Here is a 25334-nt window from a genome sequence, read left to right as displayed (position 1 = left end):
AAACACAAAAGACCTCGAATATCTGAAGCAATCTGGAGAAAGAAGAATGGAATTGGAGGGATCAGCCTTCCTGTCTTCAGACTGTATTACAAAGATACAGTCATCAAGATAGTACGGTACTGGTACAAAACAGAAATATAGATCAATTGAACAAGATAGAAAGCCCAGAGATAAACCCACGTACCTATGGATATCTTATTTTTGACAAAAGAGGCAAGAATATACAATGGGGCAAAGATAGTCTCTTCAAAAAGTGCTGCTGGGAAAACTGGACAGCTATGTGTAAAAGAATGAAATTGTGTGTAAAAGAATGAAATGTTTACTTCTTAACACCATACACAAAGATAAACTCAAAATGGATTAAAGACCTAAATGTAAGACCAGAAACTATAAAACTCATAGAAAAATATAAGCAGAACACTCTATGATATAAACCACAGGAAGATCCTCTATGACCAACCTCCTAGAGTAATGGAAATAAAGAGAAAATACACAAGTGTTACCTAATTAAACTTAAAACTTTTGCACAACAAAGGAAACTATAAACAAGGTGGAAAGATAACCCTTAGAATGGGAAAAAATAATAGGTAATGAAACAACTGACAAAGGATTAATTTCAAAAATATACAAGCAGCTCATACAAATCAATACCAGAAAAACAAATAACCCAATCAAAAAATGAGCAAAAGACTTAAACAGACATTTCTCCAAAGAAGACATACAGATGGCTAATAAACATATGAAAAGACACTCAACATCACTCATTAGTAGAGAAATGCAAGTCAAAACTGCAATGAGATATTACCTCATACTGGTCAGAATGACCATCATCAAAAAAATACAAACAATAAATGCTGGAGAGGGTGTGGAGAAAAGGGAACACTTTAGCACTGGGTGGGAATACAAATTGATACGGTCACTATGGAGAACAGTTTGGAGATTCTTTAAAACACTAGAAATAAAACCACTATATGTAACAGCAATCCCACGACCAGACATATATCCTGAGGAAACCAAAATTGAAAAAGACACATGTAACCCAATGTTCATTGCAGCTCTATTTACAATAGCTAGGATGTGGAAGCAATCTAGATGTCCAGCAATAGATCAATGGTTAAGGGAGCTGTGGTACGTGTATACAATGGGGTATTACTCAGCCATAAACAGTAAGCCATTTGAGTAAGTCCTAATGAAATGGATGAACCTAGAGCTTATTATACAGAGTTAAGGGAGCCAGAAACAGAAAAACAATTATCGTATACTAACATATAAGAATTGATACTTTCGAACTGTGGTGTTGGAGAAGACTCTTGAAAGTCCCTTGGACTGCAAGGAGATCCAACCAGTCCATTCTGAAGGAGATCAGCCCTGGGATTTCTTTGGAAGGAATGATGCTAAAGCTGAAACTCCAGTACTTTGGCCACCTGATGCAAAGAGTTGACTCATTGGAAAAGACTCTGATGCTGGGAGGGATTAGGGGCAGGAGGAGAAGGGGACGACAGAGGATGAGATGGCTGGATGGCATCACTGACTCAATGGACATGAGTCTGAGTGAACTCCAGCAGTTGGTGATGGACAGGGAGGCCTGGCATGCTGCGATTCATGGGGTCACAAAGAGTCAGACACGACTGAGCGACTGAACTGAACTGAACTGAACATATATATATGGAATCTAGAAATATGGTACTGATGAACCTATTTGCAGAGCAGTAATGGAGACACAGACATTGAGAACAGACCTATAGCAGAGGGAGTGGGGTGAGGAAGGAGAAGGTGGGAGGTATGGAGAGAGTAGCATGGAAACATACACTACCTTATGTAAAATAGATAGCCAATGGGAATTTGCTGTATGACTCAGGGAACTCAAGCCAGGACTCAGTAACATCCTAGAAGGATGGGGTGGGGAGGGAGGTGGGAGAGATGTTCATGTGGGAGGGGACATAGGCAAACCTATAACTGATTCATGTTGATGTTTGGTAGAAACCAGAGCAATACTATAAAGTAATCATCCTTCAATTAAAAAAAATTTTTAACATAAAAAATTAAAAAAAGAAAGGGGAATCTAATCAGAAATACTGGCACAAGCAAGCAGTATACATATGGATACAGAAATTGATGCCTAGAAGTGAAGGGCTTCCATAGCAGAAGGCTGAAATTATGGCATTGTCCATGGTGGTCAGGTGGTAGACCATGAAGACAATGAAATCGGAGGCTAAAAAATGATGACCAATGTTGGTGGCTCAGACGCTAAAGAGTCTGCCTGCAATGCGGGAGACCAGATTCGTTCCCTGGGCTGGGAACCCACTCCAGTATTCTTGCCTGGAAAATCGTATGGATGGAGGAGCCTGGAAGGCTACAATCCATGGGGTCGCAAAGAGTTGGAGACTACTGAGAGACTTCACTTCAATGTTATGAATGGCAAAACATTATGCAACAACTTCAGAGGCAGATACTGTACTTAAAGATCCAATAATACCTCTAGAGGAAAGTGAAAGTGTTAGTCACTCAGTCATGACTCTTTGCGATTCCATGGACTGTGGCCTGCCAGGCTCCTCTGTCCTTGAGATTCTCCAGGGAAGAATATTAGAGTGGGTTGCCATTCCCTTCTCCATGGGATCTTCCTGACCCAGGGATTGAACCGGGGTCTTCTGCATTGGAGGCAGATACTTTATCATCTGAGCCACCTGGAGGGCCCTGGAAAACAGAATAGCAGCTATGTTTGTTGGAAGCTATCACCTGTATTTGGCAAGGTAACACAAGGAAGACAGTTCAGGAAAGAGTGGGCAGGTCTGAGAAAAAAAAGAAAAGAAAATGAAGAGAGTCTAGAAAGTCAGAGCCTTGCAAGATTGAAAAAAATCCCAATTATTTCTATCCCTCCCCCAAAGCAAAAGATACAATTGGGAAAGCCTTTGAGACAGGAGTCCCTGGTAAAACCTTTCATCCAAATAAGTTTCCTACAGGCATGAATCAAAATGAAGCGTTTGGAAATTTCTTAACATAGGTAAAAGGACTCAGAAAAAAATGATCTAAGGGTAGAGTTCTACTAATCTACCATTAAATCAAGAGAGGGAGAGTTATAGGAATGAAAAAGCAAAGAAGTAGAGATGTTCTAGGAATTAAGCCACAAAGAGAACTGACTTAAGTAAGAAGTTCAGCAAATTTTTGAGTTCTCAAAATTAATCATGAACCAAACCTCAGTTCTGTAACCATCTAGAAGCTGGAACAGGGCACCAAGGGAGCTACACTTGCCATGACTATTTCAGATGTGGCCAAAGAGATCATTAGGGGAAAAAAACCTCCCAGGCAGGAGGTGGAGGCAATGACCTCAAAAAGTATTGAGGAGGTAAGCCCCCCTCGAAAAGCAGAATTGGGGTATGATCAAAGAACATTCCACATGCTCTGGCCATGGGATCCCCACAGTGTCAGCCAAGCAGGATTTCAAGGTTGTAACAGATCAAAACTACTGCATACATTTCCCATTCTTTCTCTCTCTAAATGGAAGAGTTTTATCCTAATCTAAACTGACTGAGAGAGATAGTAAATAATTTTATAGGCTTTTCTGCTTATTTTCACTTTTTCATCAGAGCTCTGACTCCTTAATGTTGTTATATAACAGGTTTAAAGAATATTTATAAAGAATTAAATGCAAAAAATAAATTATCACTATCTTATTATCATATCATTCATTATCTTATTCACCAACAAAAACTATTAGCATATAATTTACTTTAACTCCACTCTTTTTTTCCAAATGATATTAAAACACTCTCTCTAATTTCCCTGAAGCACTGATTTATGTTAGAGTTAGATTCCCTGAATATGGGTTAAAACATTAGGTCAGAATGGCCTCAAAGCATTATGGCTTTTATTCCTAACCTTCAAGTTTTCTTGCAGCTCTTCTCCTCAAGCACAAAAATCCTTCCTCCTCTTGGTCCATTCAAATGAATTAAGTATAGGTTTTATTTGCCTTTTCAGTCTGGAGATCATTTTGAAAGTTCATGTCCCATTCTCTTTCATAAACCAACTTCTCCATCCCCTATTGGACAAAAAACATGGATCACTCTTATAACTGTAAAGTCAGAGACCCTACAACCTCCACTTGATTGTTTTTTCTCCCTTTCAATGCAAAAGATTGTTTCTAGTTTCAGCTTTCTTTGTATCCAATTCATGTTTACCTATTTGTTTGAGTCAAATATTCAAACCCATTATGTGTTGGTTTAGCCAAAGATATAAGATGTTACAGAGAAACTCAAATGAATTCTTTTGGCCAACCCAATATTTAATAGAACCTCTGAAAAATGACATTCCATAGCAACAAATTCTTCTTTTTTTTTTTTAAGATCAATGTATTTCCACTGTGAAAAGATTTTCAAGAACACAACGGCTTTACTTTAGGTTTAAAAATCAGAATTCATTACAGTGATTGTCGGGTGAAAATACTGTGCCAGGGTCTTCATATGCTGATGTCTGTGGGCATAGGAATTACTTGGGGCTTAAACACAGAAGTCTTCTTCCCTCTCACTCTTCCTTTCCCTCTCCTTCTCCCTCTCTCTCCCTTCTTCTTCCTGTCTTTCCCTCCATGGATGTGGGGATGTGTGTATCTGTCTATTGCCTAAAAAAACCAGTACAATTCCTGATCTTCTGATGAAAAGGTAAAGAACCTATGAAAGATTGTATATGTAACAATTTCCTTCTCTGTTTCACCCTCAAAGAATAGAACTTCCCTTTCTGTGTTTATCTGGGATAGAATTCAAAGGGGACAGAAATGAAGGGAGAGGATTGGAACCAAAGGCTAAAAAGAAGAAAAGTAACATATGGTGAGGGGAGACTTAGGAACCCTGGATGGAATAGAGTTGAGGTCACTGGAGAAAAGTTCCAGATTGCATGCAAGACCACTCAATTCTGAATCTATTCTATGAACCATGGAGCTATTTGCACCATAATTTTATCTCCTTGTTAACAGAAACACCATTTATTAAATGCTCATTCTGTGTCAGTCACTGTGCTGAGTACTTGACACGGATAAGAAGAAGAAAAATAAAAATACTATCCAAAAAAGAAGAAAATCAACATTACAGTTGCCTCCATCCAGGAGTGCTGTGAACTTTCTGTTAGACCAGATGGCACTTCTGTTTTGGAGAGAACTCACCTTGGGCCTTTTTGGAAGAGCAAAGAAAAAGCCATCTCTCTCCAGGGTAAACACAGAGAGGGAAGTTTTATTCTTTGAGGGTGAAACAGAGAAGGAAATTGTTACATATACAATTAACAGGAACTTGAGTTTTCACCCCAGAGAAGAGAAAAGGAGAGAGATGCCAGTTAGAAACTTCAGAAGCTGACATAACAAGGGAACTTTACAGAGTCCTGAGTCTAGTATTCAAATTGTTTCCATGTCTACATTGTACCTTAATTCTCTTCCATGATTTCCATGCCTGGAATAAAATTCTTTATGTGCAAAACAGTCCTATGAGGTCCACACAGCAGCCAAGTGATGTAGAAAGAAAGACAAGGCAGCCTCAGGAAAGGAGCCAGCAGAAATGCGTCAACAAGAATTTGGAATGAAAAGTACTTTCCTGGTGGTCCAGGGGCTGAGATTCCTGTGCTCCCAAGGCAGGGGGCCCAGGTTTGATCCCTGGTTGGGAAACTAAGATCCCACGTGCAACAGCTAAGACCCAGCACAGCAAAAAAATAAATTTTTAAAAAGAAGAAGAATTTGGAATGAGAAAGTAAGCACAATCCCCCCAACCCCCATCTAGAAAACTAGAACCTGGGAGCTTGTTAAAAAGGCAGAATCTCAGTTGATGGATGTTAATCAGACTTAGTACGGTGATCATTTAGCTATATATGCAAAGATGGAATCGTTGTTTTATTCCTGAAACTAATATACCAGGTCAATTATATCTCAATTATATATATGAAAAAGAAAAAGTAAAAATGTTTAAATTAGAAGAAAATAGATAATGAATATATGAAGAAACAGGTTAGCCTCAAAAACAAAGTAATGTAAATTAGAACAGAATTCCATATTTAGGCTATGAAATTGGCATAGATTTTTAAATGTGAAATATTAACAGGACAATAGTAAAAAGGGGCATTTTCAGGTATTTTAGCCAAGAATGTATTGGTACAACTTTTGTAGGGTATTTGATAATGTAAAGCAAAAACCTAAAAAAATGTTCTACCCCTGGGAATTGTTCTAAAGAAATAGAGAAGTACTCAAAGATCCACGTACAAGAATATTCAGTGTGGGAAAATTGAAAATATACTGGATTTCTAACAGTAGAGTAATAGTTAAGTGCCTGTTAGCATGTATTTATGATAAAACCTATGTAGCCACTAGAAATTATTTTCCAAGAAAATTTATTAACTAAAAATATCTTTTTCATAACAAATTATGAAAATATTAAGGTACAGTTCTTCATATAAAGCAGGACGTTCCTTTGATGTAGATGTATACTATATACATGCATGTATATATTTGTGTATATATATATTGATGTATACTCGGAAAAAAGCCTGAAAATATATGCAAAAAATAAATGCAGAATCTTGGGCCCTCATGGCAAATCTATTGAATCAGATTCTTCCTTTTTATAAAATTTCCAAGTGATTCTCCTCACATGAAAGTCTGTGGTGTACTGCTTTAAGGAATATTAAAGAAAGTGTGGGACGTAAGAAATTTCTTATGAAATCACAGCAGGGCTCACTGGACACATTCCATTTTCTAAAGCTGAGAAATTCAGTCAAGTACCCTTGAGAAGTGATTGGGATAAGAAGATCAGAGCCTTAAATCTCAGAGCTGCACTCCCTTGAAGCTAAGAACTGTGCACCTCATCTCCTGCTCTGGAGGGTCTCTTGGCAAGGCTAGGGATGGAGAGACTAGGAAAGTGAGGTCCTTTCAGGTCAAAACTCAGCAGCCGCTGCTTTGGGTTGACCTGACCAAGCCACTCATAGGCAAGCTGCAGGCAACTCAGGGTTTCGTGCAGGCTTCCACTTACTCAGCAAAACAAGCTAATTTCCTGCATTGAGGTGAATGGTATTAGTCAACTGACTACCGGAGTGCCATGCTCGGGGAAAGCCCAAGTGAGTGTCTGTCGAAAGTTCCTGGCTTCCTCCCACCATAATTTCTCCCCAGCTGTTTCTACCAGGGTCGTTCAGGAAGCGGGGATCAGCAACGTATGCTCCTGGACTTTCCCCCGGTCCCATGCAGACAACCCACAAAGTTTTGGGGTGGTGAGTGGGGATGGAGGAGCTTGCCCCAGAAAGATGCCTTTGCACTCCACTCTTGCCTCTAGGTAGGGATGACCAACTACTGAGACAGTGGCCTAAATCTGATGCATGGTCCCAACCTAGTTTGTTAAAGGAACTCACCTTCCCAAACCATCCACATGCAAGAAACTCATTTTCCAGATTCTGCTCCATAAAATGTTTTATATTTCTGAGCCCTTCTCCTCTGAAGGCCAGATCATTTTTCTGGGAAGATCATATCAGTTCTTCTGCTGATTTAATCACTCAGTCATGTCTGACTCTGCACCCCATGGACTATAATGGACTGTAGCCTGTCAGGCTCCTCTGCTCATGGAATTCTCCAGGCAATAATACTGTAGTGCCTTCATCAGGGGATCTTCCCAACCCAGGGATGGAACCCGGGTCTCCCGCACTGTAGGCAGATTCTCTACCGTCTGAGCCACCAGCAGATTTAGGCTCCACCCAAACTCCTGGACTCTTCCACAAAACCCATCTCCTCTGATGCAAAACCCACTTGTATCTGTCCCTCTTCTGGCCTCTCTGCTTGCTCTCGTGGCATTTCATTCAGCAATTTCTGGAGAAAACTTTTCTATTGTCCCCTTGAAAGGCTATTTTTATGTACTTTGGCTTTTTAAACTGAAAAGTTTAAGTGTTTGTTCCTAATCTACTCTCTGAATCTAAAACTCTTTAGAAGAGACACCCATGACTTCTGCACACCCACATCCCAACAAATACACTCGCCATGGCTGATGCTCAGTGAATACTTACTCACTTGACTTAATTTGATGGCCATACTAGTGAATTTCTTCCACCCAGTTTCTTACTAAATGAGGAGGATTAGAATATGCCACACAAAAGATGCCACTTTGGCATAAGGATTAATTTGAACTGAAGGCAAACTGAGAAACAGCAGACTCAGGAAAAACTCTCTGCCTTTCCCTGTTTCTGTCTAAACATGCTCGACTCTGTGTGACCCTATGGACTGTATGTAGCCCACCAGGCTCCTGTGTCCATGGAATTTTCCAGGCAATTTTCCAGACAAGAATAGGGAGTGGATTGCCATTCCCTATTCCAGGGGATCTTCCCAACCCAGGGATCAAACCAGAGTCTCTTGCATCTCCTGCATTGGCAGGTGTATTCTTTACCACTGCATCATCTGGGAAGCCTTCTGTCTAAAAACCAGGCATTAATTTCCCTTTGTAAAGGTAACATAGATCTCTATTTGTAAAGGAAATTCACACATTACAAAGAGGGGGACAACTCTTATGGATGGAAAAGACACCAACTTGAGTTGGCATAACAAACCCTACTAAATTATCCTTATCTTTAATTCATTTCAGTTCAGTTCAGTCGCTCAGTCGTGGCCAACTCTTTGCGACCCCATGAATTGCAGCACGCCAGGCTTCCCTGTCCATCACCAACTGCTGGAGTTCACTCAGACTCATGTCCATCGAGTCAGTGATGCCATCCAACCATCTCATCCTCTGTCGTCCCCTTCTCCTTCTGCCCCCAATCCCTCCCAGCATCAGAGTCTTTTCCAATGAGTCAACTCTTCGCATGAGGTGGGCAAAGTACTGGAGTTTCAGCTTTAGCGTCATTCCTTCTAAAGAACACCCAGGACCGATTTCCTTTAGAATGGACTGGTTGAATCTCCTTGCAATCCAAGGGACTCTCAAGAGTCTTCTCCAACACCACAGTTCAAAACCATCAATTCTTCGGTGCTCAGCTTTCTTCACAGTCCAACTCTCACATCCATACATGACCATTGGAAAAACCATAGCCTTGACTAGACCAACCCTTGTTGGCAAAGTAATGTCTCTGCTTTTGAATATGCTATCTAGGTTGGTCTTAACTTTGCTTCCAAGGAGTAAGTGTCTTTTAATTTCATGGCTGCAATCACCATCTGCAGTGATTTGGAGCCCCCCAAAATAAAGTCTGACAGTTTCCACTGTTTCCCCATCTATTTCCCATGAAGTGGTGGGACCAGATGCCATGATCTTCGTTTTCTGAATGTTGAGCTTTAAGCCAACGTTTTCACTCTCCTCTTTCACTTTCATCAAGAGGCTTTTTAGTTCCTCTTCACTTTCGGCCATAAGGGTGGTGTCATCTGCATATCTGAGGTTATTGATATTTCTCCCGGCAATCTTGATTCTAGCTTGTGCTTCTTCCAGCCCAGTGTTTCTCATGATGTACTCTGCATAGAAGTTAAATAAGCAGGGTGACAATATATAGCCTTAACGTACTCCTTTTCCTATTTGGAACCAGTCTGTTGTTCCATGTCCAGTTCTAACTGTTGCTTCCTGATCTGCATATAGGATTCTCAAGAGGCAGATCAGGTGGTCTGGTATTCCCATCTCTTTCAGAATTTTCCACAGTTTATTGTGATCCACACAGTCAAAGGCTTTGGCATAGGCAATAAAGCAGAAATAGATATTTTTCTGGAACTCTCTTGCTTTTTTCATGATCCAGCGAATGTTGGCAATTTGATCTCTGGTTCCTCTGCCTTTTCTAAAACCAGCTTGAACGTCAGGAAGTTCACGGTTCACGTATTGCTGAAGCCTGGCTTGGAGAATTTTGAGCATTACTTTACTAGCATGTGAGATGAGTGCAATTGTGCAGTAGTTTGAGCATTCTTTGGCATTGCCTTTCTTTGGGATTGGAATGAAAACTGACCTTTTCCAGTCCTGTGGCCACTGCTGAGTTTTCCAAATTTGCTGGCATATTGAGTGCAGCACTTTCACAGCATCATCTTTCAGGATTTGAAATAGCTCAACTGGAATTCCATCATCTCCACTAGCTTTGTTCGTAGTGATGCTTTCTAAGGCCCACTTGACTTCACATTCCAGGATGTCTGGCTCTAAGTGAGTGATCACACCATCGTGATCATCTTGGTCGTGAAGATCTTTTTTGTACAGTTCTTCAGCTTTCCCCATACACTTACCTTCCCACTATCTACTTGCCCTTAAAATTTGACACTCCCTCCTTCCTTTGTCTAGTTATCTCTCTACATTTATGACTTTGTTAAAATGGTATCTAAGCCACTGAGTCTAACTGCATCTTTGAGTCCTCACGTCTTTTCTGCAAAAGTCTCTGTGTACACACATAATAAATCCTTTCTCTAGCAATCTGTTTTTGTCAGTTTAATTTGCAGGACCCCAGGTACTGAATCCAAGAGGGTAAAGGACAAAGTTTTTCCTCTCCTTCATTATTTTCAATTTCTAGTAGACCAATAACTTATGAAAAGTCTTAATTAGGACTTCCCTGGTGGTGCAGTGGATAAGAATCCACCTGCTAATGCAGGGGACGGAACATAGGTTCGATCCCTGGTCCAGGAAGATTCCAGGTGCTACAGAACAACTAAGCCCCTGATTCACAACTAGTGAGCCCACACGCCACAGCTACTGAAGCCTGAGCCCTAGAGTCTGTGCTCTGCAACAAGAGAAGCCCACACATGGCAAGGAAGAGTAGACCCTGCTCACCACCACAAGAGAAAGCCCACACAAAGCAATGAAGACTCAGCACAGCCAAAAATAATTAAATTTCAAAAAATCTTAAAGAGGGATATTTTGGTAGAAAAAAAAAGCTTACAGGCACACAACATTGGTTTCAAGTATTTAGAAAATTTTTTGAAGGGAGAGGGATCAGTCACTAGAAGATCATACTAAAGCTTGATAAACATCTGTAGTGACATTCCAGAGAGGAATGGTGCACCAGGGAGCTCTGTTTGAACTGGACCATCTCCATGTTCTCTTCCAATTTGGGAATCTGTCTCAGTCTTGGGAATAGAGGTGTGTGTGAGTGCACACATATGTCTGAATGTTTTAGTGTGTGCGTATCTGTAGGGGGTGAGGAGTAATGTACCTTCAGTTTTTTCCTCTTTTTCTGAAAAGCAATTTGAATCACTCTAAGTGCCATCACTTCATGTTTTCCATGAAAATACAGATTAAGAAGAGAAAAAAATGGAGGTGGGGGAGGACCACAGAGAAAGGCACTGAAACCAGCATGCTTCGGAGAAATGTGTCACTTTCACTCCTCTGTGGACTGACTCAGAATGACAAACGAATCTCAGGTTCTCCTAGTGTTCCTAGAAATGCTATAGAACCACAGGATGATGAAACGGGTTTCCTGTGAGAGACAGTTCTTCATCTTTGCTGAGGCGAGGGGATGAAGAATGCTTGAAGAAGAGGGTGGAGGAGAAGGAAAGGAAGGAAAGTGGAAGGGGTGAAACAGAGAGGAAGTGCTTCCAGTGGGCAGGGCTCCTCCCAGATCAGCTCCATTGCACTCGTCCAGCAGGAGATCAGAGGAAGGTGGTGGGGACATGGAGGGAAAATGAGGACTCTTGAGCAGGTTTTTGGCCACGCAGACCTGAGCACTTACCTCAACTGGAGAGGAAGCTGCCTGTAAATTGTACATGACCATGTGCATTACGCAGGTTTTATGCCAATCAAGAAACCAGAGGGGACCTCATTGCCAGATTTCCTATCCTGTGATCCTCTCACACCCACAGGTGTCCTGAGCACCCCTTCACCTAGCACCCAGGGTAGATTAGCCATTAAGATAGGGGAGACAACTCTATACCTTGGCTTTCTGCCTCCATTGTGACTTTCAGGAGTAATCTGACTCAACCCTCTAACGAGGGTGTTGGATGGTTTTCCTACAGATGGACCCAGCAAGTGAGCCTTGCCTGGATCCAGTCTTCCCACTAGTCTCCACCTACAAATGAAGGGATCTCTCTCTCTCTCCAGCTCTTCCAGGACTGTTTTTCTCTTTAACAAAATGCTACAGGGGGAGGAAAATGATTATAATATTAATAGCCTTACATTGTAGATAAAGCCATACAGCTCACAAAGTTTTTTTTCATATATACCACTGTATTTGAAGCTCATAACAAACCCATAAATCTCTCCACTTCACAGGTTAAGACTGCAAGGAACTGGAGTGCATGGAAGCAGTCATGTTTGACTCTTTGCAACCCCATGGATTGTAGACCACTAGGCTCCTCTGTCCATGGAATTCTCCAGGGAAGAATACTGGTGTGGGTAGCCATTCCCTTCTCCAGTCAAAAGTCACACAACTATTAAATAGCAGAGCAGAAATTCAAACCCAGGGCTCATGATTCTGAGTCAAGAGAAGGAAAAATAACTTCTTCCAGATGCAGGCTGGAGAACATGTGAAGCCCAGGCTCCCAGGGCCTGGTGGAGAGTGAGGGGTTGTCAGAGGATCAGACTTGCAGGATGAGCAGAATCTTCTAAGCCATCTCTGCCCTGAAGTCAGCACATCTGAGACATTCTGCCTGCTCTCTGAAGAAGATGGGAAATGAAGCCAGTCTTTCATCTTTTTTTAATTCTAAATACTTTTTAGCCTTTGCACATAATCTTACACACATTTATTGGAATACCAAGATAAATGAACATGCAATCAGATGGTTTCAATGACAGCTCTTAAGATGTCTCACTCTACCAACTTATCACCTCTGGTTCTCAAAGATTGTAAAGTGGTAGACAGTTGCCTTTTCTGCATTTGTATTGTGTAATGATAGGAAGAATTTACCAATTACATAACTCTAAATTGCCAGTGTTACTGAAGGTATGATATGAAAAGAATTTAGAATCTTAATTCTCTCCCTTGAGGGAAAACAGAAGAGAAAGAGGTAGGAGTCTATTCTAGTAAGTAAAGAACCAGGCAGAAACCAGCATTCATCACCGAGGCAGCAGACCAGGAAAAAAAAGAAAAAGAAGAACTTATTAAAACCAATTAAAGTGAAGTTAAATAAAAATTAATTTTATTCTAATTTTTTTTCTAGGAATTGAATACAATTCCCTGAGATAGTGGGAAACATCCTGGAGTTCATCACAAAATTGAGAAGCACAAATATCACTAACCTTAAAAAATGTGTTTAACAGGATGGTAGACTCATTCTGACCTGCCTCCAAGTGGTACCAGGGCTAATGTGTTTTCTGGGTAGAACTGACCCTGGTGTCTCATGCATTACTGGAAGGGACCTCAGAGATCATTACCTACTTCAACCACCTTCTCTTCCAGATCAAGAAACCAAGCACTTTCCTGTAAGGAAGTGGCTCAGCCAGCCTGGCACATGAACTCAGACACTTACTGCTGGAAAGGAACTCAAGCTCAGGGTCCCTGCTGCCCAGTGCAGGGCATGGGGTGTGTGTCTCACTTCCTCTGCCAGCTTTAGGCTCTCGGGGGAGATTACCTGCCCATCCAGAACCAGGGCACGATGCCTCACCTTTCAACTCCCCTCCCGTTGAGTGGAAGTGGCGGCACCTGGCTCCTGGGGAGGGAAGGGGGATGCTCGGGGAGGGAAGGACTTAGTTGGTATGAGGATGGAGCAGCCAGGGAGCTGACCCACAGGTGACCCCCAGCACCTGCCTGATTTCACCAACCACAGCCTCTGGGGAAACCTCACCCCAGAAAAAGTCTGGAGTCATTAGGACAATGGGTGGGTTGAAAACTCAAGGAAAATGAGAAGGGTACAACCTATGGATTCTTGGTTTCAGGGAGTCTCTCCCCTCCTTTCCTTCCTCATCCATGTTGTCCTGATGATCCCACCTTGCAGGGCTCTTGTGAGGCCCGAGGTGACACTGCCCACTTGGGCAGGCTTTGTCCCTGGGAGACAGCCAAGAGCCCACTGTCATACACCAAGGCAGGGGTCCTCCCTGTGAGATGGACCTGGGTCAGAGCTATTTGGACTGGAGGACAGGAATCATCAAGGAGAGCTTGGAAGGACCTCCCTGGGGGCCCAGTGGTCAAGACTTCATCTTCCAATGTAGGGGGTGCAGGTTTGATCCCAGGTCAGGGAGCTAGGATCCCACATGCCTCCTGGCCAAAAAACCAAAACATACAAACAGAAGCAATACTGTAACAAATTCAAAAAAGATTTTTTAAATGGTCCACATCAAAACAAACAAAAAAAATTTTTTTTAAAGAAAGGAAAGGCCTGGAAAGGCAGGAAAGAGGACAGAGCTCTGGGACTCCATATGGGGAAATCGTTTTCAATGATTTCAATCCAAGGATAGTGAGTCTTTTTCACACATCAAAATGACTCACTTTGTTTTAGAGAAATTTGGAATTTGCGGTGATAAGGGCAGAACCATGGAGTATTTCCCCGCCAGCTAGCACCTAACAGCTGCCCTCAGTCACTTCACAAAGGCGAGGTGCACCCCGCAAAGGCAGAAGTTAGCCCCATTTTACAGATGAATTAGCAGCTCAACACTTGAAGTTATTTGGTAAGTGGCAGAGGACTGGATTCCATCCACATTGACCAACTCTGTTTTGACAGCTCTCCTCTCACACTGACATGTTGTTCATCTAGGAGGGTTCAGGAATAAGGTAACATAAAATCTTTCAAGAGATAACTGATTTCTCAAAGACCCCCAAAGTATTTGACCTCTTTTAGATGGCACAGATAAATGGAAACAAACTTCTCTTTTGGAAAGCTGTGTTTTTTCCCCTGGTAAATTCGGGCCACCTCTGCCATCTCTGTGGCCACAGCAACGCCCTCAGAGGACACTGACTGACAGACCAGATGTCCTCTGCCCAGCAGCATCGTTTAGGTCCTTGTAGCAGGAAGATGGGGTCTCTGGGCAAGAAGTAAGAATTATTTCCTTTAAATGCTCAGCAATGCTCTTCTGTTGCTATGAGTTGGGAAACAACACACACACATTTTTAGAAACTTAACGTGGAGATTCACTGAGTACCTAAGAGTCAGGTTATATTAATACGGGGAGAAGACTCTTGAGAGTCCCTTGGACTGCAAGGAGATCCAACCCGTCCATTCTAAAGGAGATCAGCCCTGGGATTTCTTTGGAGGGAATGATGCTGAAGCTGAAACTCCAGTACTTTGGCCACCTCATGCTAAGTGCTGACTCATTGGAAAAGACTCTGATGCTGGGAGGTATTGGGGGCAGGAGGAGAAGGGGACGACAGAGGATGAGATGGCTGGATGGCATCACTGACTCGATGGACATGAATCTGAGTGAACTCCGGGAGTTTGTGATGGACAGGGAGGCCTGGCGTGCTTCGATTCATGGGGTTGCAAAGAGTCAGACATGACTGAGCTACTGAACTGAACTGAACTGAACATCTATTTTGACAGCTGATACTCTTCTACCTTCCGTTCTTATGGCTAAATGTGGTATTACAGCTGTTGTCAAATAACTTCATTCATCTAATTACTCTCCCACCCCGTGCGTGCCTCTTTCATCAGGTGTGAAGGAGAGAGGACAAAAGTCCCATTGACATAGCATTCGGCCTTCTAAGAAATGCTCCCCTGAGGAGACCTTAGCTCTTCCTACACCACCACATCAAAAGCTCCCACCTCGTCCTGACTCTCCTGGCCCCTCAGTTCCTTCAGCTCTCATTTGCATATATTTTGTAGTTTTCAACTCTTCACTGACACATTAGACATGTATGTGTATCCCCAACCTGGAGGCCTCCAGAGCATCAAGTCCTCTATTTTCACCCCGCACAATACGAGACTTGCTGCCAGTATGCAGTTCCATCCAAGTCCTCCTCTGGTATCACTGCTCACTCCCTGGACTGTACTCTCTGGGGCTCTGCCAACAGAATCTGATATTTCACATCTGTGAAAAAAACATGAAGATAAAACTGAACTCCCCACTACTGCTTCATGGCCTCAGGGTGACAGACCCCCTCAGCAAGAAGGGGAAGGAAGCAGCTCCCAGATCTCAGACCTAGGAACTCACACCACCTCTTTTCGGGGCAGCCTCCAATCCATGCGACCCAGGCCCTCCATCGAGTCACAATTTTTTTTTTTCTTTTTATTTAAATAACCTCAAAAGTTCCTCAGAAGCTACCTAAACCATACAGAGGATAGAAGTCTTGCCCTGGACCCTCCACTGACTTCTGTGCAAACAGACAGACCCCAAGGGCTGGACATCAGGAGTTAGGAGGCTTCACAAAAATCCTGTAAGGGGATCTCTTAATGGGCAAGAATTCACTGATTTTGAGGGTCTGACATACTGGGTATTTTTTGCATGAAGGGGCTTTGATTCCTGTTCAGAAAAGCCATGCAAAGGGTCAACTCTCCTAGACGTTCACACACTGGCCTTCTGTGGCCGCTAAGCTATTCTGAATTGGCAAGGTTTGGTTTGCAGTTTTAACATAAATGCTGATGTCCTTGGGGAAGAAATCAGCCCTGCGAAAGCCTAATAATCCACAGAGAGCACGGCGGCCTGCTGCCACCTATTGGTGACGCGGTGCAAACGCAGGCAGCCCATCACACAGGGTGGAACGCTGGCAGAAAATACAATGAAATGTGTCCAAAAAATCACACAGTATTAAGGCCACGTGGAGAGTATAAAAAATGAGTGTTTATTAATGTCTTGGGTGTTTAGGTCAAAATTCCATATAAGTCTTAAGTGGTGCTACCGCAAAGCAAGCTTTCTAGGCCTAAGGACTTGCCTCAGTCTCTCTCCATCAGCACAGAACCACCAGAGTCTGTTCTAGACCAAAGTGCTGGGGGGTGGAAACCAACACATGAACAGACACCAGCTGTGACCCCCTAACATACTCAGAAGTTGTGCCGTCTACAGTGAAGAATGGTGTGGCTTGTTTGGGACGGGCAGTGGGGATGGGGAAGGACCCTTGTGGTTTAGTCTTGTGCAGTGAAGACACATCTCCTTGGTCCCGTCCACCTTCTCTTGGCCCCATGGCAGTTTTCCTGACCCGTCCTCAGGCTTCCACCAAGTCCTGACTCTGCTTGTCACCTGTCCTCCACTTCAGTTCAATTCAACACTGACATTCAGGGAATGAAGGCAAACGCTGGGCTGGGGGGAGGGCGAAGAGGAAACTGGAAGGAACTTTCTTGGCCGGATCCCACAGTCCAAAGACGAGGGCCCTCAGATGAGGAAGACGATGCCCTCGGAGACCATGACCTGGTTGTCGTCTTGCATCCTGCTCAGCGCAGCCTGGATCTCCGCAGAGGAGAAGGGCTCTTCGTTGTCTTGGTTGACGGATTCCGTGAGGCGATTCACGCCAACCGATTGTGCATGAGCTTCCCGGAACACCTCTAAGAGGGCCGCCTTGAAGGCCTTCAACCTGCCCAGAACGGGAGACAGAGGGTGAAGGAGGAGGAAGCCGCCACAACGACATCAGAGCCCATGAGCCTCAGTGTCCCCTATAGACTGCCCCTGATGGCCACTCCAAACCCAAGCTTCCCCCTCAAAGCTAAGCGGTTGTGTTACAGAGCTTCCTGCCCATAGAGAAATAATAGCATTTTAAAAACCAAAGGCCACTGAGGATGAGGGAAAACTGCAGTCTGTACACTGTTGGCAGAAACGCAAACTGGGATGACATCTTTGGGAGGCAAGTTAGCCACATGTGCTATAATTCTGAGGTGCATCTCCTCTGACTCTGGGAATCCATTCCTAGAAACTAACCCCAGAGCTCCATCCTCACTGCTGCAATGACATGTGTTAAGATTGTATTTTACGGTAAAGAGCGGTCTTAGGAAAGCCAGACATCCCTCATCAGAAAACACAAGAACACACACATTCATACTATGGGAACCCTGCAGTCATTGAAGAGAGACCTCCAAGATTCAGAGAGTGCTTTCAGATACAGTTCATTCGCTGTCCTGGGGACTGGACTTACACTTGATCTTAATGTTTCTGCCTAAATACTTTATGATGTGTTTCAACTTTTTTCAGTGAAGACACTGTGTATGTTAAGGTATTAAAACAAAAAAGCAAACCTTAGCCATGGAGCTCCTTTGGTATCTAGTAAACAAAAAGTTTTTAGATAAAACTGTTTCTGAACCTCTACTGGTAAAAACTGATTATCTCAAAACAAATGACAACCATCCACTGAGAAGAAAAAATATACATATTTTTTAAGTATACCTACATAACCTACTGAGAAGACTCCAAGGCTTCAGTGAGACACAAATTCTATCCTTGCTCTAAGACTCCTCTTCCTAATGGCACAAGGATATCAGGTTTTAAATTCTCACAGAGAATTATTTATGAAGCAAATGGTAAAACCTAAACAACCGGGGATTCTAAAAATGTATGAGTTCTTTACACAATTTTCATAACTTTTTTCAAGCTTGAAATTGTCATCAGAATAGGAAACATTCTAGAAACCCTTGGGCCTCTAGTTTTGAGCTCTGCTGATATCAGCTTGTTTCCTACCTCCAGGGAAGAGGTCCTTCCCTACTCACCTGGATTCACTCAACTCCACCTTCTGGGACTCCTTGGTCTCCTGTGAGTCTGTTGCCTTTGGAGTGTGCACTTGAGGGGAAAAGGTTACAGAGAGCAGAGGACAAGGTGAAGCCATGACCACGACCCCAGAGGCCCCTCTCCACTCTGCACCTGCAACCCTGGGGCTCACATGGGGCCAGCCAAAGCAGCTTCAAGAAAGGCTCTGGTCAGGCAGGAGCTCCAGAGCCCACGCCATCTGGGACACTCGTGCCAGGCTTGGCAAAGAGCATGGTGCACCGAGGAGGCAGACGAGGGGGCAAAGCTTATTTCCAAAGTTCTGAGTTTCCTCGATTCTTGGACACAGGGTCCCAAGCAGGGAGCCGAGTGGGAACCCACAAGCAAATGCGTAACACAGAGCATTAAAGAGCCGGGCAACCCAGACCCTTTTTACCAGTGGAGGCTGCTTGCTCACCCTGAGGCATTTCCTCCTCCGTGTTGGTGAAGTCATAGGGGTCATAGGAGTCCCCTTCCTTGGCGTCCGAGGGACAGGTCCTCCTCCTAAAACACCAATAGTCCAAATGGAATGCTGGGCCCGGGCCTGTACAAACCGCTGCCTTTTCTCAAAGAGACCAAAGGTCCATGGACTACAGCACAAGCAGGCCCTGTTCCCAAGGCTCTCTCCCTGTCGCCCACCCTCAGGAATTCAGTCTCAGGCCTGAAATGAGAATCCGGAGGAAAGACTTCTGAAATGTGAACCCAGCAGTCTCCCAGAGCTTCTCTAGCAGGCGAGAGGCCCAAATCCTCACAAAGAGGACAAAGGGGGCTGTAACGCTCTTTGTCCAAGTCACCTCCACCCTCCAACCCTCTGCAGCGTTGGTCTGGGCAACCCCTCTTGCAGCCTTGCCCCTCCCCCCCGACACCCTCCCCAGTCCCAACCAGAGTCTTTCATCTCCTTCCTCTGCGTCCCATCCAACCTCTTCGTCTTCTGCTCCTGGTCCTCCTGGCTCTTCTCCACTTCATCTTCCGCATCCGATTCATCCTCACTTCGTTTCTTACGTTTCTTCTCCTTCTCGAGAACCTAGGACCAAACCACGTGTGGGTGGGCGGGAGGATCATGGATGCTGGGGACTGAACAGTCCCACCTGCCCGACCACCAGCAGCAGCAGAGACCCCCCTGGGTCTGATGCCCTGGCCTTGCTCGTCCCTGAGCCTAGGACTGGGGTCAGGGGGTCAGCTGTGACCCATCTTTAAAACTGCTGGGAGCCGTGTGCCACACCCTTCTCAGAGCATGCACTCCAGGAGTGTCCACTGAATACAGAAGTGAATGAGAACAAGTCTATCCCCTAATGCTTAAGTGGAAAAACAAGCCATTTTTTTGTAGATTAGGTGTTTAAGACAACTCCCACATGAGCAAAGAGATTGTCAAGAAAAGCTCATCAGACCCACAGTTGAACCCCCAAGGGCTACAATCCATCCGACTGGTGGGTGGGGAGGACAAGGTGGAGAAGGGAGTCGAGGCCTCCAGGCCCACTGTGTAACAAGACAGACACACACTGTGTTACAGCAGCAGACAAGCGGGAACTTTCGGGAGGAGCAGCAGGTGTGAAGGACACCTGAAGAAGCCGCCAAGAGGAAGGCTGAGACTCTGGAAACACTTGCTTCTTCAAGAGGCAAAAGAACGAGCAGACAGAGGAGCCGTCAGCTGAGGTGCTGCTCATCAATGAAACCAGAATCTTTGAGGCCTCCAGGGGCTCTGACTTCAGTATTTTAAAGCCTTCCAGCTGGTTCTCACATGCACCAGGGCTGAAAACCACTGGAGAGGGAGGGCACTGGAAAGGCCACTGCTCTCTGCCAATGTTCCAGATGCCAGGGTCAGCCATGCATGGCTGGGAGGCCCGAGCACAGATGACCCACTCAGAGGAGCTGCGGGCGCAGCACCTGGACACTCACCTTCTTGAAGTAAGCGTACTGGACGAGCTCCACAGCCTCCTCTGCATCCTGCAGGTCCACAGTCTTACTCATGCGGGCCTTGGCGTGGGCTGTGGCCAAGCGAATCAGGGTTTCCAGGGTCCGGGCTGTCACTGGAGACGTCTGCGGGGAGAGAACAGGGGGGACCATCCTCCAGAAACCCCACAGCGTGCCCGTCAAACCCACCTGCACGGGGAGGGAAGTCCAAACCACCTAGCCAGAAAAACTACATAAAATTCCAAAAGAAAAGTAACCGGGGAAACATGACAGAGGGTTGAGGGAGGGGACGAGTTGACCAGGGAAGAATTCAACCAGGTGTCTCCCGGCCGGAGGGAGGCCAGTGGGGAAGACCCTTTCCACAGGGCCTGACACACGCCAGGACCCTGCTTTTATGTTCAGTGTCAGCCATTAACAACCTGGAGCAGCTTTAGAGATGAAGAAAAGGGGACTCGAAGAGCTTCACATACTTTGTCCAGAGTCACACCCACAAGTCGGGGGGCGGTGGTTATGACAGGGGTTATCTGAGGACACTCTTTCTAAAGCTGGGTGAACCCACTGAGACCCAGATGACGAGCAACAGTATAATAGGAAGCCCTTCAGGCCAGAGAGGAAAAGGGAAGGAATCACGACACTAAAATGACTCCAGTGCTCCTGGCGAGCGGGCACTCCCTCCCCGGCCTCATCCTGAGGAGCTCCGGTCCCCACTCTCTGGGTCACCGTCCCTGCGGGAGGGCTCACCCTGGCTGTATCCGAGCTCATGCTGTCCTGACTGCGCAGGCGTGAGTACTCCTCCGCGATGTAAGCGGCCGACTCCTGCGTCAGCACCGGCTTGATGATTTTGGCCACGTGGATGTACTTCCGCATGAATGCCGCACTCACCATCTTCTCCCTGGACCCACACACACACACACAGTGAATATCACTCCCCTGCCCTAGCCTGGGCACCTGCCTGGGGTCGTGGCCTTGCCCCTCCTCGGGGAAGTCGGGGTCACGTGACAGGGCAGACATGGCCTGGAACCCAGTGTCACAAACCCCTTTTATACAGGACATGTACAAAACTCTGTCACGGGTTTTTATTTAATTCTATAGTATTACTTAGGAATTACTTGTGATGTAGGTAGTTTAGGTGTTATCTGTCGTACTTTATCAGTGGGAGAAGTATGGCTCAGAGAATTTTAAGTGGACTCAAATTTCATTTTCTGACTCCAAATTCTACATTCTTAAACCAGTATGTTTCAAGATTACACAGTGTTTCCTACTGCACCACAGCCAAATATAGAGGAACGCCATGGCTACCCATGCCAGTATTCTTGCCTGGAGAATTTTATGGACAGAGGAGCCTGGTGGGCTATATACCACAGGGTCACAAAGAGTGGGACACAACTGAAGCGACTGAGCACAGCACACCTGTCAGGCTCTGAGCGCTTGAGCACAAGTCTCCTTTATCCAAACCTACCTGCAGACTTTCCAGTGTTTGTGATCTACCACCCCTTCAACATGCACGCAAAGGGCCATGCGATTTGTGCAACACTTCACGTATATGGGTAACAAGACACACCCACCACAGGTCAGGCGGGTCGTCAAAGCCTTCCATTTTACGAAAAGACCAGAACCTAAGCTTGATCACCCACAAACATTCAGAAGGCAAGTGACCATGTAAAATTCTGCGAATCCAGAAAAGAAAACAGATCCCCATGATGATGACTCCAAGCATGACCTTGGCCGGGCAGCTCTAACGTGACACAGATGTCAAGTTCCCTCCAGGAGGAGGTGTGGAGAATGCTTACTTCTTCTTCTTGATCCCATGCAAAAGGTTGTCATGCTTCTCATAGATCTGGGTGTCCTGCTGGTCGTCAGGGCTGAAGTTGGGATCGTCCGTGGCCAGGATATCCACAGCACTGCCAAGAGGCATAGCTGAGAAGCCCAAGTCAGGAGAAGGGAGAGTAAGAAAGAGTGAATCCAGAGAAAAATCGCTTCTTCTGAAGACAGGCAAGACTCACAAAGGATGGACCCAGAAGGAAGCAGACACGTGGACCCCACAAGTAAGGAGGCCACTTGGTCCACAGGAGATGCTCAGAGGTGCTCCCAGACCCCAAAATGGACAAGAGACACACGGTAGGAACCAGGGAGGCGGGGGTGCCTTCCACATCCCAGATGCTGCCACGCCCGCCGCCCCGGGCTGGGCCTGGGCGCGGCCTGTGTCTGGGCGCCCCCTCATTGGTCCATCCCCCCGCCTCACCGTCACCATCCTGCTCTCCAGGTGCCCTGTAGCGGTGCATTCGGAGGACGTGGTCCGAGATCTCCCGGTCCTGCTCGGGATCCATCTGGTCCAGCATGATGAAGAGAAGGTCAAATCGGGACAGCAGCGAGTCCTGCAGCCCGATGTTCTCCATGGGGGTCTTGTACTGATCATACTGTAGGGGAACACCGGAGAAAAGAAGCAGGGAGACAACATCGATCGCAAGAAAGAACAAGAATGCCAGATCAGCCATGGGAGAGAACAGAAGACTAGACCCTCGAACACAAACCGAACAAGCAGTGAAGAAGTAAAGCATTTCAAAGCTTCTAAAAAACGGAATTCATCTCCTCTGTGTGCAGCCCTTCCCTGATCTATGCTCTGTGACCAGAGCCCCAACCTCCCAGCTCCAGTGCCTCTTAACAGGGCGAGTGTGGGTCTCAGAGCCAGCCTCCTCCTTCTCAAGCCTCACTCTGCTCTCACTCCCAGGTAGATCAGCTCTGGAAGATGAGTCCCTCTTTCTACCTGTGATGAAGACATGATGAGCTGGCTAAGCCAGAAACACCTGAAACCTTGGGCCTCCTTACTCAGAAGGTACTGGATAAAGTCTCAACAAAAATGGGTGATAATCTATAAGCCACAGTATCTTAAGGACCCAGGGAGGTTTTCCTGGGATTCAAGAACACCCATACTCTTATCCTTCAACTCTAGGCCTACCAGCCGATGGCTCCCCAGTCAGAGGCCTGACAACCTCGCAGGTAACATTAACGATTTCTGATCACATTCACATTTCAGGACTTGCCATTTTCTCCCTGTTGCTGCTAAGTCACTTCAGTCGTGTCCGACTCTGTGTGACCCCATAGACGGCAACCCAGCAGGCTCCCTGTCCCTGGGATTCTCCAGGCAAAAACACTGGAGTAGGCTGCCATTTCCTTCTCCAATGCATTAAAGTGAAAAGTGAAAGTGAAGTCGCTCAGTCGTATCCGACTCTTCGTGACCCCATGGACTGCAGCCTACCAGGCTCCTCCGCCCATGGGATTTTCCAGGCAATACTGGAGTGGGGTGCCATTGCCTTCTCCATTTTCTCCCTACATTTGCCAAATAAATCCTTCAGAATGACATATCACATGTTATCATTCATCTAAAAATCGTACACTTCTCAACCCACACTAATCCATTAGAACCAACCTATAGCGCCTTCCTAAACCATAGCCCCCAGGAGCCCCAATCCAGAGATTTGGATTCAGAGACTCTGGGCTGGGGACTGAGCACCTGTATGTTTAAATACGCTACCAAAACCGGTGTTTTCATGCACTGTGGCATCATAAACTGTCAGCGCACAGCATGGGCTCTGGCTTCAAACCCTCTCTGTCATTTTCTGGTTTGTGACTCAACCAAGTTACTTAACCTTTTATGCTTTCGTTTTCTCATCTGTAAAATGAAGATAATACCTCCCTCCCTCATACAGTTAGTGAATGAAAGGAAATAGTAAATGTAAAGCATCTGTAAATATTAGTTAACAGTATAATGATGGTACAGTCTTTAAAGGGGGCAAGTTGGCAATCTCTACCATAAAAATGCATGTAACTGTTAATCCAGTAATCCCATTGCCAAGTATTCATCCCTAAATGTTTAACACGATGAACATTAAGGGGTATTCACTGCAGCTTCAGTCATAACAGCAGGCAGGAAAAAGGGAACACACCAAATGTCTAACATGTGGAGACTCACTAAACAAATTATCATACGTCCATACAATGGAATAGTAGACAGCTGCTTTAAAAAAAAAAAAATCAACCCCCCCTAAACTAAGCAAACCCCAAGCTGTATAAATATAAAAGATTACACCTAAGCACATCACAGTCATACCAAGAAACAAAGACAAATAGATTAATTCTTAACAAGGAGATAATGTATTTACTGGCACACGCTTTAAAAAGTTTTGGTTTTCTGAAGCACTCAAGAGCTGTCACTGGTTTTCTCTTGGGAAACGAACAGGAGAGAGAAGGCAGGCTATTAATCTCCTTATTATATCTCTCTGCTCTGTTCATAAACCGTTCCACCACCTGGTACAATACTCTCATTTCAATGTCAATCAGTTACCTGCGTTGTGATGCTGCAGGTCACTTTGGTTTTCCTCCCTGTATTTTTAAAAATGTGTTTTAATAACTTTCCAGGGGATTCTGATGTGGATGAATGGGTGAGGAACCACTGTCCTAAACCAAGGGCAGTAGCAAGATGATGAATTTACTGTAGTCTGTGGTCTGGGTCACCTGGAATAAACTCCACAGCCCAGTTACTAGGCAAAACCAAATGAAGATGAGGACAGCAGGTGAGTGCCCGACTCCACTCACCCTGCCGTAGACGGGGTTGGCAGCTGCCAAAACACTGCAGCGGGCATTGAGGCGGGCGTGGATGCCAGCCTTGGCGATGGTGACTCGGCCCTGCTCCATCACCTCGTGAATGGCCGTGCGGTCCATGTCAGACATCTTGTCAAACTCATCGATGCAAACCACGCCTCGGTCAGCCAGGACCATGGCCCCCGCCTCCAGACGGCGCTCACCTGGGAGGTGGGGAGGGAAAAACACACACTACCATCCAGGTTGTGCGGGACAGGGGGGAGATGTCAATCTACTTCTAAGCATCTTGCACCATCACATAAGTGGGAGAACGCAGGGAAGGTGTCAGCTTCTAAGACTCGG

At 45.2% G+C, this 25334-nt stretch overlaps 1 protein-coding gene across 3 annotated transcripts in view; it reads right to left on the bottom strand.

The window, feature by feature from the left end:
• Positions 1–16578: 16578 nt before the first annotated feature.
• The window catches only part of MCM3 (minichromosome maintenance complex component 3), a 52572-nt gene continuing 43816 nt past the window's right edge, over positions 16579–25334 (bottom strand). For all 3 annotated transcript variants that reach the window (XM_055571236.1, XM_055571235.1, XM_055571237.1), the window contains 9 exons: positions 24987–25195; positions 22636–22810; positions 22184–22310; positions 21135–21285; positions 20379–20519; positions 19403–19506; positions 18901–18986; positions 18449–18518; positions 16579–17325 (listed from right to left, as the gene is read on the bottom strand). In XM_055571236.1, coding sequence (XP_055427211.1) covers positions 17127–17325; positions 18449–18518; positions 18901–18986; positions 19403–19506; positions 20379–20519; positions 21135–21285; positions 22184–22310; positions 22636–22810; positions 24987–25195 — 1262 coding nt within the window. In that variant the 3' untranslated portion in view covers positions 16579–17126. The remainder of the gene's footprint in view (positions 17326–18448; positions 18519–18900; positions 18987–19402; positions 19507–20378; positions 20520–21134; positions 21286–22183; positions 22311–22635; positions 22811–24986; positions 25196–25334) is intronic.

The sequence above is a fragment of the Bubalus kerabau genome, chromosome 3 (assembly GCF_029407905.1).
Source record: "Bubalus kerabau isolate K-KA32 ecotype Philippines breed swamp buffalo chromosome 3, PCC_UOA_SB_1v2, whole genome shotgun sequence".
In the NCBI taxonomy this organism is placed as follows: Eukaryota; Metazoa; Chordata; class Mammalia; order Artiodactyla; family Bovidae; genus Bubalus; species Bubalus kerabau.
This window is presented reverse-complemented; position numbering and strand designations above follow the sequence as displayed.